A 16,573-nucleotide genomic window follows, 5' to 3' on the forward strand; every position below is an offset into this window, starting at 1 on the left:
CTTTTTAGATGACCTAATGTAATAAAATAAATTTTAAAAAATTTGAATTTATAAAAAATAGATATACATTATATCATATTTTTTTTATTTATTTCATGTTGCAAACGCTTTGAAGCGTTTTTTAATTGATCAATTTGTAAAATTCTTTCTTCTGATTGGTCCATCAAATGCTTCAAAGTATTTATAGCGAGACTTTGACCACAGCCTGTATCAGAACCACCGGAATCATGACCGGAACAGTATAGAAACTATACAGAATCAACGGAATGTCGATTGCAGGCTATGTCGATCCGGCTATTGTTGATGGTTGAGAATTTGACAACTTCGAAGAAGAAAATTAATAATATTGGGTCATCTAAAAAGTATCCACGGTACTTTGTCACTAGATACATGACCATCAACACACATCTAGTGACAAAAAACCGCGGATACTTTTTAGATGACCCAATAATTCTTATTTTTTCAATACGACATATTCTTGTTTTATGTATACATAGTCCAACTATAATGCCAGGAATTCTTTAAATAATTCCGATATCATTCTGAAGTAATTGAAGAACTTCTCACAATCGGTCGTTTGCATTTCAGAGACTAAATTGTCACTTGCGCCTTGGAGACGCCTCATTCTTTGTGTAAACATTGATTGTATTCAGAATTTTCGTTTTCTTGTATATTTCTGCTGTTGCAATAAAACATTATATTGCATCATATAAAAAGTATCCGCGGTTTTGATGGTCAACACATCTAATGACAAAAAACCGCGGATACTTTTTAGATAACCCAATATTACCCAAATGTTTAAATGCTTTTTCCAAATTTCCCTAAACAATTCTCAAATTATACAGGGTACAGTCAACGCGATGCTACAAATGCTTTAAAGCAATTTTTGATTGGTCAATTTATAAAATTCTTTTTCCTAATTGCTCAATCAAACACTTCAAAGCATTTGTAGTGAGATTTTGACCGCAGCCATAGACATAAATAAATCAGAAATATTCAATATGTCTGCTATCTTGTCAATGGTCACACCACGTAATTCTTCCACCATGGATGACCTTATAAATCTGTTCGCGTTGCTTGCACTTTTGGCATCTCGCTTTCTCTCTTTTCAAGGCAAAATACAATATGTATCTATCTCATTTTAAGTGCAAAAATACTTGGGGATTTAATGCAACGCAAATAGACCTATTGGTATTGCACTTCTTGCACTCAGCACCTTGCGCTCTCTCTCTCTCTCTCTCTCTCTCTCTCTCTCCCCTCAATTATTAACAAATTTAGGATATTGATTAATTTATAATATTAATATAATTAATAATTATTTAAAAAATATAAATAAATTTGCTTGTTGTTTGCTTTATTTTTATATATTTTTTCGCATATTATAAGTCATAATATTTACTTATTTTTTAATCTGAATTATTGATAAATGGTCTGTTTCCTGTTCCTGCACTAAACTGCTCTAGAACTCTCTTTCTCACTTTTGACAAATATCAAACGTATAACTATCTCACTTTAAGTTCTAAAAGTGTACATTAAGTTCAACTACAGACCTAAGCTTTCTTGCAGCAAATGTGATTAATTTTTATCTTTGGGTTTTAGCCAATCGCATTTGTCAGTAAGAGATTGTGGTATTAAATACGTTAACCAATAGAAAAACGTATTTCCTAGGAATTTTTTATTGTTCTTTAACCTATATTTTAACCTTTTTTTCGCTTGACAGCGATTTGATCATTTGATATTTCTAGAATTTTAGGTTATATTGAATTAGAATTAGGTTATGTTAGGTTCTATGTTACGGGATTAATGATTACGTTTTTACATGCTATAAATTATAAAATAATACAATTTCAAGTGCGCGTAAACATGTTGTTGTTAAAACGTGGATGTGAGGTGAACTTTACACAAAGTTTGCCAAAAACGCTGAGGTTTCTCGCAATGTATTCAAGCGCCTCGGAACCAAATCAACGGGAACGTTGGTATTGGTTATGTATTCTAATTTGTTGTGTTAGAAACGAAATAATACATAAGTATACTTGTCTCTATTTTCAGAATTTCGAGTACTGGAACTGTACCCGCGAAAAAAGAATTTCATACAGGAGAAGCGAAAAGTACAACATATAAATATTCCACCGCCTAGGACAAAGGAGATGCCTGTTGACCAGGACTGGCCGTCGATCTGGCCAGGTGCGCGAACCTTTCATCCTGCTTCGGTACCTCTTCCATTGCGCCAAGGATACCAGGAAAAGGATGTACCACCCAATAAATACGCAAATACCGAATTAATGAAAATACCAAATTTCTTACATCTTACACCACCGGCGATACAAAGGCATTGCGAAGCGTTGAAACAGTTCTGTACAGAGTGGCCCGCCGGTTTGGAAACAGAGGAGAAATGCATGAAACATTTCCCCATCGAGATCATTACATCTGATTATTGCTACTCTTCACCCACCATAAGAGATCCACTCGCTAGGATTGTAAGTCTACGAATAAGGATGTCCTCACTTCATTTAGATACTCATGCCAAAGATAAGCTGCTGCGATTACTGGGAAACAAGTACAATCCAGACACAGATATGATAACAATTACAGTTGATAGATGTCCAACCAAAAAGCAAAACTTGGAATATGTACGGTATCTACTTACAGCAGTTTATCACGAATCTTGGGTAAGTAATAGCTGAATATAAGTTAATAAGTAATAGCTATATAAGTACATCAAATTACTTCCATTATATGTAATTCACAAATTTAGCGAGTAAAGTTTCAAGAGTAAAACTTGAGACAATTAAAAAACAGGCAATGGAAACAGAATTACAAATTTCAACTTGAATACCATATATTCTCTGATATAAATGGTTTCTAATAGGTTGAAATCTATTATTTCCTATTCCTATTACTAGTATTTTTGAATTATGTCTTAAGCTTAACTTGAGATCTTATTTACAGAGGATAGAACCATGGGAAGCCGAGAAATCAGAGGCAGACATGGAGTATTATGATTGGGACACCAGCCCGAGTCGTACACACTTAGTAACGCTGTACAAATGGCCAGAACCACCGACGGATTATGATTACGAGACCATTCCGCACGCAACGGAATACAAAATTGCCGTTTCAGATCTTATAAACAACGGCGAAGATCAGTACTCGGTCAATAAGTACAAGGAAGCTGTTAAAAATTTGTTAAACCTCAAGTGCGATAATAAAGATTAAATTTTGAGTAAAATTGAACTATATCACGAAAAGCTAAATTAATTTTAACTAGCATTATCTATTTCTCCGTAATTTCCGTAAACGGTATCCTATTTGAAAAATCAATTTGCCGTGTATAATTTTACGCTCGTTACCCATCAAGACTAATGTCAACATAGCAAGATTGAAATTGCGCTATTCATAACAATACTCGAATTTACTATAATTTGAATAAGACGCGAACAACTAGAGCGTACAAAGAGTCAACCAGAAACGCTCGTTGTTATCTCTTTCTCGGTATTTATATATTCGTCGAACACAATCGAGTCTTCATATCTTCGAAATGTGAAATAGAAATTTTAACGACATATATCGCGAACATTACCGATTGTTTTTCTTTTGCGCTTTATAACGATATAGTGTCATTCTTAATTTATTGAGGATCTTGTCTCATGTATAGTAACACGCATAAAAAGTAACAAAAGTTTAAATAGCCATCTGAACATAAAATGTTGAAGATTACATTGCTTCTTAGTGCGTTCGACATTATTCGATGCGAGATGCAGACAACAAAATTAGAAAGGACTGTAACCGAAGCACCGTCTTGTAGTAATCCGCCCCAGTATAATTTACCGGATACGTACAAGACAGAGCTGAAGAGCATATCGTTTCTACCTTATCTGAATTCTCCGAATATACGCAAACAACAATCGATTCAACGCAGTTATGGTGGGTTTGGCTCGTCCGCACCGGCTTATTACCAGTAAGTTTTTCTTGAAATAATCATATCAAATCCTCTTCTTTCATTGCAAGGATAGTTTGTCGATAATAAAGTGTATTTTAGCGCTTTTGATCCCATCAGCGTATTAGCGTCATTGGCGTTCTTGGCATTTTTGTTACAATCATTTGCCACGCTTTTTGAACGTTCGAGATCAATCTTACCGACGATAATTAGTGGCAGACAGTCGGCCGTAGACTTGAAAGTTCCAGAGATTCCAAAACACGTGTCACATGCCTTGCGGGAATATGTGAGTATTCCAAGTTGAATGATAGCTGAATAATAAATAATAAAAATATAATACATAATACATTGAACGTGATATTTTTAGGAAAATCTCAATGATGATTTCAAGAAGAAGTAATTAATAATAATTTTTTGTATAAAGTAATATTTATCGTTTTTCGAGCGATTTTTATAAATTTACATAAATAATTTATTTTTTCTTACGGATACATCAAGTAATCGATATTCTCCATACAGCAAAAAGCTTGTCAAGATATATAAAGTAATTTAATTTATATTTTCACTTGTGTGATGTAAATCTTTAAATATAAGTTTAATATACAAAGCATTTTAATAGTAAAAATGCCTCTCTCTCTTTTTCTGTCTTTGGCAGATTATATATAGCTTTGCATTAATTATATAATATACTTTTCGAAAACAATAACGAAATATAGATCACAATTGTTGAACAGTATCTTGTTTTATTTATGCATCAGTGTTGAATAAAAGAAAATAAGTCATGTATATATATATAAATGCATGATATAGTTCACAAATTATAAAATTTGTCATTTCATTTCCTAAACATATACTTACAGAAAAAGAGAGAAAGATATTGCTTGCACAACTATATATTTTTTTTCTGCTAAATTAAGCTTAAAAAAATATAGGTAACATTAAAAGAAGTCATTTTATTAGAATACTCGACTTTACTCTTTAAGCATGTAGTCAATATTATCTACTATTTAAAATCTTGCATCTATGTAAAAAAGTCTTCTTAAAAGTCTTACTACTTAACAATATTTGTAAGATCACTATCTCTTCAATCTTGCGTCCAGGTATCAAATTTTTGTCTAATTACCATGGAACTCTAGTAGATGGTGGAGCAGGAGTGGGTCTATAATATAAACAAGAAATAATATACATATGATACATACTTAATATTTTCATAAAGATCGAAAAAAATTTAGATAATATTAGATATCCTCTCTGATATTAGATATTCTCTCTCTCTACTTACTTTTTCCCAACAATTGATTTTTGATACGGATGGGTTGTCATAAGACCGCGCCTCTCTTTATTACGTATTGCCTTGAATGCCACGTCTGTCTTTTCCTCGATACTATTATGTTGGGAAAGAGATGACAAATTAGCAGTATTGCTCTTTAATTTATTTAGAATGGCGACACTTTTTGCACTCATTTGTATAGGCCTCTGCAGTTTGTTCTCCTTATCTCGACCAGTACTCTGTACTTTGTTATTCATTACTAGCTTTTTCGTCTGTTTGAAAGGTGTACTGCTGTTTTCACTATTTTTGTCAGATAATACACGTTTCCTGATTATGTTCTTTGCATCAGTTCGTGGAGATGCTTGCACTGATTCATCTTTCAGCAAGAATTTATTTTCATGACTTCCGCTGCTTAAATTACTTCCGTTGCTTAAATTAGAAATATTGCTGTCGATATTATTCTCACTCATAGCAGCATCGAAGGTACAGTTCAAAATATTCATATTTGTATTTGGTTCTTCATCATCCATCTCCGCGATTGCTGGCATTGAATTATTTAATGGGTCTATTCCATTTGTACTCAAACACGTAAACATGTTGAAATCGTCCACTTTGTTTGCCTCGTCCGTATCAGACCATTTGATATTTCGAAAACCTTCAAGCAACTTAATTAATTCTTTAAATTCTCCTTGCATTTTATCAGTCATTGTACCGAAGCCTTTCACCATATTATAATAATTCTGTAATGTATTACTCATACTCTTTGTTATAGTGTTAATCGATTGCCTTTCGTTTTGCAGAACACTGCTGAGTTTCTTCATGTGCTGTTGCATACTGGGAATCCAGCATGTCTCGATGCTGAAAATTTCCAAAGACAGTTTACTCTGCAGATTTTCATCGAGAGGTTTAGCTTTTGTCTCTTGTATTGCTGTTTCAATCGAACATAATTCCTGCCATGCTTCTTGCATTTGCGCTTTAAGGGCCTTTCGCTGCCGCTGAAAATGTTGTAAAGATTTATTAATGCGCAACTTTCCACTAGCATTTCGTTCTTCCTGTGACAAGATGTCACTGGCTGCCGTTAGATTGTGTAGTCTCTCATCTGCGTCTTTCTTATAGAGTATCCTGCAAGCCAAAATCTTATCAGCGCTCTCCAAACTCAGTATCTTTTCTATTAAATTCTTCTTCTTTTCGTGCAATTTTATTAGCTTGTTATATGCATCCAACATAACGACAGTTGGTTTGCTCTCAATCGGTTGCGGTGTTCCATTCTCATAAGCTGCCAATTTCGATTTCAAAATATCTATTTCCTTCTTCTGTTCCTCCACTATCTTGATGTAACCAGCAACATGTGTTTCACAAGATACATTCTTCTTAGCATACGATTTGATTTTCTTTGCTCGATTCGCATATCTTAAAGTATTATGTGTATCTTCATAAGTACTGCTACCAGGGGCGATATTAGCTATCATAACAGTGTGACAATTACCGCCAAGTGAATCCTTTAATAGCCTCGTAAGTTTAGAGTCTCTATATGGAATATATTTTATACCATCTGCTAGATTATTTATACAATTCCCAAGAGCCAATAAGGATTTATTGATATTAGCGCCTTCCTTAAATCTTACACCTTTACATCCAGTAGCCGAAGCTCTTTCAGATCCCGCCAAATCGATCATGGACAATTTGACTCGCTGCACCTGACTGTCTAGCTTATTGATTATCTTGATGTATACCTGGAAAACTGCATGACTTCTACTGCTTTCCTTGTTTGCATCCGTTGGATGCTGAGTGCGATTCTTATTACCCTCTGCCAACAGTGATAACAATTCCTCAGCGTTTTGAATAGCGATAGGTTCTAATCCAGCGACTACAACTCCACATCTACCATCTTCTCTCAGGTGCAATTGGCCTGATTTGTGCAACAAATCTTGTACGTTCTCGTTATATATTTCCAGATAAGACACACCCAAGGTAAATTCACGATGTTTGCTCTGATTCTCAATCTCAGAGAAGAGTTCTGCCACAGTGTGATACGTAATACCAGGATCTTCCCTGTTACCCAGCATCGTATGAGTTTTCCCAGCACCGGTAGCACCATAGGCAAATACAGAGCAATTGTAGCCATCCAGGAGACTGTTGATCAATCTCTTGGTGCTTCCCTCGAACACGTCGGTATTTGTTGATGTCGAATCAAAGACTCTGTCAAAGATAAATTGTAGTTGCTTGTTCTGTTTCTTCAGCATGTCCCTACCCTTCTGCGCCACATTGTGGAAAAAGAAGGGCGTCTCATGTTCCTTCGGGTCGAAGATCAACATTTTGTCATCGACAACCTCGATAATCGTTCTGCTGTTATCTTGCAGCTCACGTTCATTAGGCGGACGAACTCGCACGATCACCTTAATTGATATTTCGGAGGTATCCTCCGTTTTCATTGTGGAACCGCTTGTGCTCGGCTTGACCGATCCGTTGGCCGACAACTGTCTCTTGAGTCCCACTTTTTTGGCTTTGGACGGCGAGAATGCTTTGCCCAGATCCTTCTTATTAAAAACCATCATTAGTAGACTACGACCGTTCGAGTTTGACTAATTTGCGATCCTCACAGTATCATAGCGCGTAATTTAGAGAGCAAAGGAACAGACGTCACTCACGTTGCTCTTCTCACATCGTGACATCGCCCGACGCCACGCCACGCCACGAAAATTTTCGGGCGTTTCGTCTATAGTTAATTACACAATCGTTACTCGACGTACGTTGAGCTCGCTCGGTCGGAGGCAAGTTTCTTTCGTCGCAAAGGTGGAAGAAAATCGTGTCAAAAACACGGAGCTAACAAATAAACGCTCGTCACCGAAGAACGCGAAGAGCCGTTTGGCGTTACGTTAAGTTTTGAATTTTAAACGCCGACAATCGAGCGCAGGCGCGCAAATCGCCAGACGATCAAAATTACTAGGGGAAATGATATCGTCGATTTTCCTCAGGCTCGGTTTCCAACAAGTCATGATTACGGATTAGGGCCAGTCCACACAAACTTGCATAGTCGCATAATCGTGTATGCATAAAGAAAATTATTCAATCACATTTCTGTCATAAAGACAAACGTAAAATACGATTGGATGATTTTTTTTATGCAATAACAATATTTATATTAGGGCTATGTTCCAAAACTTCCGAGGAAAATTTACTCGAAATATATAGTACATGTAACATATATTATAGCATATAGAATAAAATCTTCCTCGGAGAAATTTTTAGAACGTAGGACTCTCGAATTTTAAACAATACAAAAACATAAATATGATAAACTAATGAGAGTCAGCAACGATAAACGGCGCAATTATTTAGTGAATCAACAACCCTTGAATGAACAATCAACCCTTAGTATTGGATTGATGTCTTCTTTATTTCGAACATTTCGACTCTCTTTGGAGTCCTCCTCAGCATTTTCTTTACGTATATGCAAGTTGTGTGGAATGGCTCTTACATCCAAAATTACATGGAAAACTGCAACATGGAAAATGCAACATCTGTACACACTGAGTGCAATTGATTAATAAATAAATTCATCTTTAGTGTTAATAAATAATTTAACCCTTTTTACTACATAGTTTTTGATATCCCATAACTTTAAAAGGTTTAAATTATTTATTAACACTGAAAATATGTAAATCGATTTGCACTCAATTGCATCAGTGTTGCATAATTTTCCTAGTAGAGAGCACTGAGTGCAAAAAGTGCAATCTATGCGAATAATAAATCTATTGGTCTAGATTGGTCTAGATTATTTGCGCGTGACGCGTGATTCTATACATTCATTGTTGGTCATTGAGCTCATTCTCTAATGACGTCTTAGAGCGTCAGGTGCTCCGAAGATTACACGTGTTTACGTTAGTTTGTGCACGTTGCGACTACATGTGATAACATTAAGCGACAGCTTCAACAACGCATACATCTGAGTCGATGTTTTGTTTTGCGAGGTTTAGGCACATCGATTAACTCCGGAAAAAAAGAGAATCGTATCTGTATTACGTAAATCGCAATATATAAGGTATACAGAATCTTCGCACGACACATCAAACTCAAGAACGCTGTCGGTCGCACGTACTTGTTTTGAGTGTCTTTAACCTATAAGAGATCGAAGATGTGCTGGAAAAGCGGGGGCGAAGAGGAATATTAGCACGAGGAACGGTGCCGGAGCGCGGCGATATTTTGAGATAGGATGGTCTTGCAAAAAATCAGCTATGACTTCGTTAAAAGTTTCCGGCATGTGCATGCTAGAACAAGCGAGTCTTGCGGCAACAAGAGCTTTCAGCGATTGTATATGGCATTACCACGGCTCACGCCGCAAGAGGTATATTTTAATTTAATCCTTAGTATACACGATAATTTTCTAGTCCTTCATTGCTCACGTTTGTATCCTGGATTAATTTTCATTGCTTTTACAAAATTATTATATTTTTCTTATACAAAAATTATTATATTTTTCTTACATAAACTTTAACATTTTTAAAGAAAATATTTATAAAGTTATATATTTAAAATAAGAAAGAATAGAGATAATTATCATTTATTGATAATTATTTCACTAGATGCTTTTAGCATTTTAAAGAAAAGATATATACAGAATACAAATAATTCAATTGTGAATGTTTTCCAGCAAAGATACAGTCAGACACTGTATAACACAGTATACCTTCCAACAAGTGACACAGTACAACACAGTAATCATCTCATCTTTGTTTAACATTGGCAAACAGCAAGGTGTGATGATCTATTGTGTCTGTTGTATTTATGTCGCTTGTTGGAAGGCATACACAATGAATCGTTTCATCTTTGTTTAACATAGGCAAGGATATAATGATTCACAATGTTACATTATCTGACTGTGTCCTTGCTGGAAAACATCCTGTGATTCATCTCTTCTCTATGGATATATTATGCATACTATCGTTACTATTTCGTTGCAGGTCACGAACGTCTTACAAGCCAATGAGTATACCAAAGAATTTTCTGGTACAGGATCTATAAAATATTATGACTCTAATCAATTGGCATCTAATAATCCTATAGAAGATACAAGATCGGAGGCTCAATGTTTACTAACTAAAGGTACAGAGGTCAAACTATGAACTTTATTCTGTAACTCTTTAACAAAAGTGTCAATGTCACTGTTACATTAGATCTATTTTTTTTATAGCTAAATTAGTATATACTCTTTGTACAATAAATTAAATATACGTTTGATATTTAGCAAAAAGAAGGAAAAATTTAGTTGCCATCCAATGCAGCAATAAAAAAATTAACTCGTTGCGCAGATTTTATACATAATAGAAAAACTATGCAATATTATATTATATGTTGAAAGTTAAAATTAATTTTTTCTTGCTGAAATTGACTTTGTCGACTAGTTGATAAAAAATAATACTAATGACATAGATAAATGGTATTAGGCATTAAAATTCAAGGATTTTTTAGTTTTATCTCTACAGATACATTGTTTCCAATTTTATCTATTTGCAGGTGTATTATTGGGAGTTTTTGATGGTCATGGTGGTAGTGCCTGTGCACAAGTAGTATCGAAAAGATTGTTTCATTATATATCGGCATGTCTGTTACCATCAAAATTATTGGAACAATATTCGAATTCTATTAATACTGATAAACAAATTAATTTACTCGAGACTTTCAATGATAAAATAGAATTTGTAGCCGAAATCAGAGATCTCTATCAAACAAGTTTCTTAAATTTTATAAAAGACTTGATACAATCAGATACCAGAAAAAAATTTCAAATGGAAAAGGCTTTGGAAAATGCGTTTCTCAGATTAGATAACGATCTATCAAACGAAGCTCTGTTACAATTAAATAAGAAAGATGCTGCAAAAACTCTCGCTGTCGCAATGTCGGGTACAGTTGCTGCTGTTGCGCACATAGATGGCCCTCATCTTCATGTCGCTAGTGTTGGTGATTGTAAGGCTGTCCTAGGAGTACTCTCAGGTTTGTCTTTTCATTATCTTATCTCATTGTATTTAATATTAATTAAAAATAAAACAATTGTAATAAAAGACTGTAGGAGTCAACGCAGTTATCAGTGCGATTATCTTATATTTATTAAAATTATTATATAAACCTTGATGATGTCAATGAGCGCAACAATAATATAATACGATTTGAAGATGACTCAAAGATAAATCGAAATCAAAATCGTATTATATTATTGTTGCGCTCATTGACATCATCAAGGTTTATGTAATAATTTTAATAAATATAAGATAATCGCACTGATAACTGCACTGATAACGTTGACTCCTACAGCCTTTTATTACAATTGTTTTATTTTAAATTTGTGGACTACTTTCTGTTGTTAATTAATTAAAAGGAGAGATAAGAGAGAGAGAGAGAGAGAGAGAGAGAGAGAGAGAGAGAGAGAGAAAGGAGAGAGATATGACTGTACTAATAAGTCCTGTATTAATTTCATTTAGAAAACAATGGATGGTCGGCTAAAATGATGACGATTGAGCATAACGCTGATAATCGCACGGAGGTAGAGAGAATCTTATCGGAGCATCCACCAAATGAAAGATCGACTGTGATTAAAATGGAAAGACTACTTGGGCAACTAGCGCCACTTCGCTCATTAGGTGATTTTCGCTACAAGTGGACTAAGAATATTATGAAGGAAGTCGTGGTACCATTCCTCGGCGAGACGGCAATTCCTCCAAATTATCATACACCACCCTATTTAAGCGCTAATCCGGAGGTTAAATATCATAGACTGACGCCGAGGGATAAATTTCTTATATTAGCTAGTGACGGACTATGGGACCTGATTTCACCATTACAAGCAGTACGCTTGGTAGGAGAACATATGAGTGGAAAAGTTACGCTCAGTCCATTCAGATTACCTCGTAAAAATATGAAATTGTCGGACATAAATGAAATGTTGTTGCAACGCAAGGAGGGCTTGAAGAAAAAACCTCTTGATAGCAATGCAGCGACGCATTTACTGAGAAACGCTTTAGGTGGTACAGAATATGGAATAGACGATGCCAAATTGTCGCAATTGTTGACTCTGCCAAACGAAGTGGTTCGAATATTTCGTGACGACATCACCATAACGATCGTTTATATGGATTCAGAATTTTTAAGACATTGTCCTCCCTAAAACTGTCGCAATTTCTCACTATTTTTTGATACTGGTGTGTATCAGTATATAGCTTGTTATTTATTTAGTTAACAATAAAAACAATTTACATGAAAACAGTATTCTGAATATCAGTAATATGTATGTAATATGTTACATAACACTCGCGTTACTCCATCGATTTCAGTTAGCGAAATGTTTTTTAATTGGCTAACATACGATTCGATTCCGATTCTCTATGAATAATTCCGTGTTAAGCCCACTTGAATTATAATCGAGATATTCGGATAGTAATACACAAGAATGTTTGAAACTATAATCAAAAGTGATTAGGAAGTAGCTATATAAAATCTATGATTTTACAATTAATTTGTTAGGTACTTATTATAGTGATTACAATAGTGATGCATTAAACACAGAGTCATGCCATATACCTCGTAAATGTATCACCAACATTTTTCCTACTTTGCACTTTATGATAAAAAATAATCAACCTCTTGTTTGACTGCTTGATAAAAGTCTAAGATTTTTTTTTATCTCAAAATATACGGTTTGTTTCTTAAGTGTCATTTTTTACTAAATAAATAAGCAATAAGCTTATGTAATAATAAATTGTAATAATTGTTACACTTAAAAAAAGAAGAGATCTAAAGAGGAGACGAGGGAAAAAAACTCGTTTCCAAATATAACATATTTATACAGATATTATCAAGCGAGTATCATAAGAGGAATAAGGCAAGCAAGTATAACTAAAAATATTCGTTGAATTATAAATCTGTTTACTTAGTTACGAGAGAGTTCGAAAGACTCTCTCAACCCTCTTGACCAAAATCTTCCTTAAATTTCTCTAATTTTGTCAAATCTTCTTCATTCACTGTAGGACGGGTCGTTGCTAGTGATTTCAACATATCTTTCTATAAAATGATAATAATATATATCAGATAAAAACACTTCTCATATATAACACACATACATAAACATAAAAAAATAATATAACTAAAGATCTATGCACAATGGAGGAAATATCAGGAACAAGTAGAAATATTAGGTTCAGTTTTTCATTACCTAGTTAAATTGTGGTCAGGCTAAACCGAGCCTAAATATAAAAGAAATAAAAAAAATTAAGAATAGAATTTTATGTCATTTTATTTATATCTATTGTGCATTACGTTTAATCTCTATTTCTAATTTTTTAATTTCTCTAATATTTAATTGATTCCTGTTCCTAATATTTCTTTCAATGTAGGCAGGACCTAAAAAACAAGTATTTTCTATAAATTTTACCATGGTAACTGATGGCTCGAACAATTTATCACCATCTACTTCCATCCAATTCATTTCTATGGCAGCCGGATCACCAGGGGAGCATGGAGTAAGTAAATCGTCAACGATAACATTAGGATCCTTAGGCGACGGTCCTTTAACCCGCTTAAAGTGTGTAGCTGTTTGCACTTGTCGAATCGGCTGCATTAGAGCGTCTCGTACAATGATGCTTATATCGGCTCCCGAATAACCATCGGTAGAAGCCGCTAACTTCTTAAAATCTTCTTCCGTCAAACAATGTGATGTATTACCCAAATGGAGCTTGAACATAGCAGAGCGCGCCTGTTTTTCGGGCAACGGAATGTAAATTCTTTTTTCAAATCTTCGTCTAATTGCAGAATCCAAGACCCAAGGTATGTTCGTGGCACCCAGCACAAGTATATTCTCGTTATTGTTCCCTACACCTGTTGTATATATATGTACAGAAAAACATTAGTCCAACTGTATTTTGTGTTTAATTTGACAAAAACACAAAATAGATAAATATTTGAAAACATACCTTGCATCTGAACTAGAAATTCTGTTTTTATTCTCCTTGCGGATTCTGACTCATTATCTGATCGCGACGAACAGAGAGAATCTATTTCATCAATAAATATAATGCTACGTTCCTTTTGTCGTGCTAATTCAAACAGATTTTTTACAAGCTTCTCTGACTCTCCTAACCATTTGCTTACTAAATCCGACGATGACGCAGAGAAGAAAGTAGCTTGATTAGCTTCTGTTGCCACTGCCTTCGCCAAATATGATTTACCGGTTCCTGGTGGCTAAATAGCAAATTAAAAATTAAGAATATATCTCGAGTAAAAATAAATAATTAAGTATAATTAAGTATAATTAAGTATAATTAAGTTCGTCGTATTTAAAATTGCTTACCCCAAATAATAAAATACCTTTCCAAGGTATGCGTCTGCCAGTAAAGAGATAAGGAAAGTGCATAGGTAGAATAACAGCTTCTTTTAAAGCTTCTATGGCTCCATCGAGACCAATGACATCGCTCCACTTAACGTTTGTGTTTTCGTTAATTATAACGCCTTCCAATTTGCTTTGCAATTTCTTCTTTTCAGGATCACTGTCAACGTCACTGTCACCACTGTCGCTCTTTTTATCCTCATTCTTGGAGTTGTCTGCTCCAGCCTTAACTGGCTTTTTCTTATTCTTCTTCAAGTATTCTTTTAGTTTTTCTGCTCTTTCTAAATATTGCATACATTTTGCTCTTATGCTTTCCTTCACCTTGTCTCCATGCGTCTCGTCTGAAATACATTATCAAATCAATTATGTTAATTTTAAATATTTATATACAATACAATTAGTTCATTAACACAATAACACAATAAATTATTAAACTTGTATATCATGTTTACTTAGGGCCTTTTTCACTCCCGATTAATGTTAATCAATGATTAACTCAATCACTATCAATGTGAGAACTAAATGCAGAAGAAGAAGAGAGAAAAGATATTCTAGACACATTAAACTGCTGTTGACACTTCTAGGAGTTGAACATCGATTAATTTAATCAGAAATTGGTGAAAGAGGCCCTTATTATTAAATATTAATTACTTGGTATTGGACATACATTTGATTGAATGCAAGAAGTATTCAACACCATGCTCATATAATCTGAGAGCTTCCTCGTAGTTTTTATTGCGATCCTCTTCTGTAGCCTTTGTCACAAGATCTATGGCCTTCTGTAAAATTGATTACTCAGTAATTTTGTTGATATCTCATCTTCTTCTAATTTTGTAAATGTTTACCTGTAGTATCGCCGAAGCCATGCTCAGTTTCTTCTCAAGATGTTGAGAAGTTGAATATACAATACAGGCTGTTCGTGCCTGTTAAGCTACCAAAAGGATTCGTCAATTAGTAACCTTCAAAATCAAAAGTTAAACGTCGTTTATCACTTCGGTTACTCCGTTATCGTAGCTATCAACAATGCAATTTTCGCAAAAATATCGATGCCATCGCGACAAATCTTTTGATTTGACTGAGCATCCCAATTTTCGTCAAGCAGTACACGAAATGATCTCCCACAATATCAAATCTTTTCACTCGCTGTCACTCGCTAAAATTCTGTAATTATGCGACAAAACTGAGACCGCGTACCGCATTGTTGGCGACGATGCCAAAATAACGCAATGCAACTTATTGCACAGCTAATTCAGACATTTCACAAGACACATACGATACATACGAATCTTCCTGGAATATTGTTGATATTGTTGTCACTGTAAAATTCAGGATGCCTTCAAGCAAGTCTGCAAACTCGCCGTCATTTTAGCTTTAGCTTACTCCTCGGAATCTTCGGATGTTCCGTCGAATACCTGGAAATCGATGCATTTAACCTCGCTTCGTTATTGGCTGTATAACATAGGGGTTAATCACCGCGAAATAAATGGACGAATGAAAATGCGAAACAGTCGTCTACAAATTTCCTTCCTCTCGAAAATATCTAGAGCAGCGAGACGTCATAGGCCTGTTCTTTTTGGCTAAATTTTTGCACCAATTTATCTTTCTTCTTCTTTTTTCTTCCTGGAGAGAAAAGGAAAAAAGATGAACTGGTGCAACAGTTTAACCAAAAGCATTGTTCGTTTTGTCTCTCGGGAGCTGCTCCGAACGAACCCAGCGTATATATTGTACAATACTTTGGCTATGTTCCAAAACTTCCTCTTTGAGGAAAATTTATTCGAAATATATAGTACATGTGACGTATACTATAGCATATAGAGTAAAATCTTCCTTGGACAGTGTTGATTTCAAAATGCAAGCTTCATATTGGCTGTCGCAATAAACTTGCGACTAATATAGAACCAGCTTAAAGATCAGGCTTCATGAAAACGCCCGAATTTTCGCCACAATGCATGCCGGAAAATAAGTATTTTGGAACGCGACGACCCCGTTCTGT

The 16,573-nt window shown here is 34.7% G+C and overlaps 5 protein-coding genes across 9 annotated transcripts; 3 read left to right on the plus strand and 2 right to left on the minus strand.

The window, feature by feature from the left end:
• Positions 1–1,601: 1,601 nt before the first annotated feature.
• mRpS35 (mitochondrial ribosomal protein S35) lies at positions 1,602–3,229 on the plus strand. 2 transcript variants are annotated; one of them, XM_011063696.2, is made up of 3 exons: positions 1,602–1,972; positions 2,050–2,669; positions 2,950–3,229. In XM_011063696.2, exons 1-3 carry the CDS (start codon positions 1,804–1,806, stop codon positions 3,214–3,216), a joined length of 1,056 nt encoding a protein of 351 aa, XP_011061998.1. In that variant the 5' UTR covers positions 1,602–1,803; the 3' UTR covers positions 3,217–3,229. The 2 variants fall into 2 exon arrangements, with proteins under 2 accessions (XP_011061998.1, XP_087271754.1); XM_087415628.1 differs by having other exon boundaries at positions 1,603–1,976.
• Positions 3,230–3,232: 3 nt separating this feature from the next.
• Positions 3,233–4,547, plus strand: LOC105150539 (uncharacterized). The gene is made up of 3 exons (XM_011063698.2): positions 3,233–3,958; positions 4,040–4,223; positions 4,305–4,547. The coding sequence occupies exons 1-3, from the start codon at positions 3,705–3,707 to the stop codon at positions 4,335–4,337; spliced, it is 471 nt and encodes a 156-aa protein (XP_011062000.1). The 5' UTR covers positions 3,233–3,704; the 3' UTR covers positions 4,338–4,547.
• Positions 4,386–8,826, minus strand: LOC105150538 (Kinesin-like protein at 67A). The gene is made up of 2 exons (XM_011063697.2): positions 5,220–8,826; positions 4,386–5,096 (listed from the first exon to the last, which is right to left on the minus strand). The coding sequence occupies exons 1-2, from the start codon at positions 7,760–7,762 to the stop codon at positions 5,057–5,059; spliced, it is 2,583 nt and encodes an 860-aa protein (XP_011061999.1). The 5' UTR covers positions 7,763–8,826; the 3' UTR covers positions 4,386–5,056.
• A 203-nt stretch (positions 8,827–9,029) lies between these two features.
• Pdp (pyruvate dehydrogenase [acetyl-transferring]-phosphatase 1-like protein, mitochondrial) lies at positions 9,030–12,462 on the plus strand. The gene is made up of 4 exons (XM_011063699.2): positions 9,030–9,552; positions 10,169–10,310; positions 10,722–11,198; positions 11,684–12,462. Exons 1-4 carry the CDS (start codon positions 9,421–9,423, stop codon positions 12,364–12,366), a joined length of 1,434 nt encoding a protein of 477 aa, XP_011062001.1. The 5' UTR covers positions 9,030–9,420; the 3' UTR covers positions 12,367–12,462.
• Vps4 (vacuolar protein sorting 4) lies at positions 12,406–16,224 on the minus strand. 4 transcript variants are annotated; one of them, XM_087415625.1, is made up of 8 exons: positions 16,054–16,224; positions 15,854–15,992; positions 15,426–15,511; positions 15,248–15,359; positions 14,545–14,921; positions 14,168–14,435; positions 13,630–14,072; positions 12,406–13,259 (listed from the first exon to the last, which is right to left on the minus strand). In XM_087415625.1, the coding sequence occupies exons 3-8, from the start codon at positions 15,444–15,446 to the stop codon at positions 13,158–13,160; spliced, it is 1,323 nt and encodes a 440-aa protein (XP_087271751.1). In that variant the 5' UTR covers positions 15,447–15,511; positions 15,854–15,992; positions 16,054–16,224; the 3' UTR covers positions 12,406–13,157. The 4 variants fall into 4 exon arrangements, with proteins under 4 accessions (XP_087271751.1, XP_087271752.1, XP_087271753.1 ...); XM_087415626.1 differs by lacking the exon at positions 16,054–16,224 and having other exon boundaries at positions 15,863–16,036; XM_087415627.1 differs by lacking the exon at positions 16,054–16,224 and having other exon boundaries at positions 15,426–15,539; positions 15,863–16,036.
• Positions 16,225–16,573: the final 349 nt, after the last annotated feature.

Source organism: Acromyrmex echinatior, chromosome 18 (genome assembly GCF_024713525.1).
Source record: "Acromyrmex echinatior isolate Ae372 chromosome 18, ASM2471352v2, whole genome shotgun sequence".
Lineage (NCBI taxonomy): Eukaryota > Metazoa > Arthropoda > Insecta > Hymenoptera > Formicidae > Acromyrmex > Acromyrmex echinatior.

Bases quoted from the DNA above. Each gene is read 5' to 3' on its own strand.
- mRpS35 (XM_011063696.2), top strand. From the start codon at position 1,804: ATGATTACGTTTTTACATGCTATAAATTATAAAATAATACAATTTCAA. The intron at 1,973-2,049 runs GTTGGTATTGGT...CTCTATTTTCAG, and splicing joins GGAACCAAATCAACGGGAAC to AATTTCGAGTACTGGAACTG. The intron at 2,670-2,949 runs GTAAGTAATAGC...TCTTATTTACAG, and splicing joins CAGTTTATCACGAATCTTGG to AGGATAGAACCATGGGAAGC.
- LOC105150539 (XM_011063698.2), top strand. From the start codon at position 3,705: ATGTTGAAGATTACATTGCTTCTTAGTGCGTTCGACATTATTCGATGC. The intron at 3,959-4,039 runs GTAAGTTTTTCT...AGTGTATTTTAG, and splicing joins TCCGCACCGGCTTATTACCA to CGCTTTTGATCCCATCAGCG. The intron at 4,224-4,304 runs GTGAGTATTCCA...TGATATTTTTAG, and splicing joins CACATGCCTTGCGGGAATAT to GAAAATCTCAATGATGATTT.
- LOC105150538 (XM_011063697.2), bottom strand. From the start codon at position 7,762: ATGATGGTTTTTAATAAGAAGGATCTGGGCAAAGCATTCTCGCCGTCC. The intron at 5,097-5,219 runs GTAAGTAGAGAG...TTTATATTATAG, and splicing joins AAATCAATTGTTGGGAAAAA to ACCCACTCCTGCTCCACCAT.
- Pdp (XM_011063699.2), top strand. From the start codon at position 9,421: ATGGTCTTGCAAAAAATCAGCTATGACTTCGTTAAAAGTTTCCGGCAT. The intron at 9,553-10,168 runs GTATATTTTAAT...ATTTCGTTGCAG, and splicing joins CACGGCTCACGCCGCAAGAG to GTCACGAACGTCTTACAAGC. The intron at 11,199-11,683 runs GTTTGTCTTTTC...AATTTCATTTAG, and splicing joins TGTCCTAGGAGTACTCTCAG to AAAACAATGGATGGTCGGCT.
- Vps4 (XM_087415625.1), bottom strand. From the start codon at position 15,446: ATGGCTTCGGCGATACTACAG. The intron at 14,922-15,247 runs GTATGTCCAATA...AATGTATTTCAG, and splicing joins CTTCTTGCATTCAATCAAAT to ACGAGACGCATGGAGACAAG. The intron at 14,436-14,544 runs GTAAGCAATTTT...TTTGCTATTTAG, and splicing joins AAGGTATTTTATTATTTGGG to CCACCAGGAACCGGTAAATC.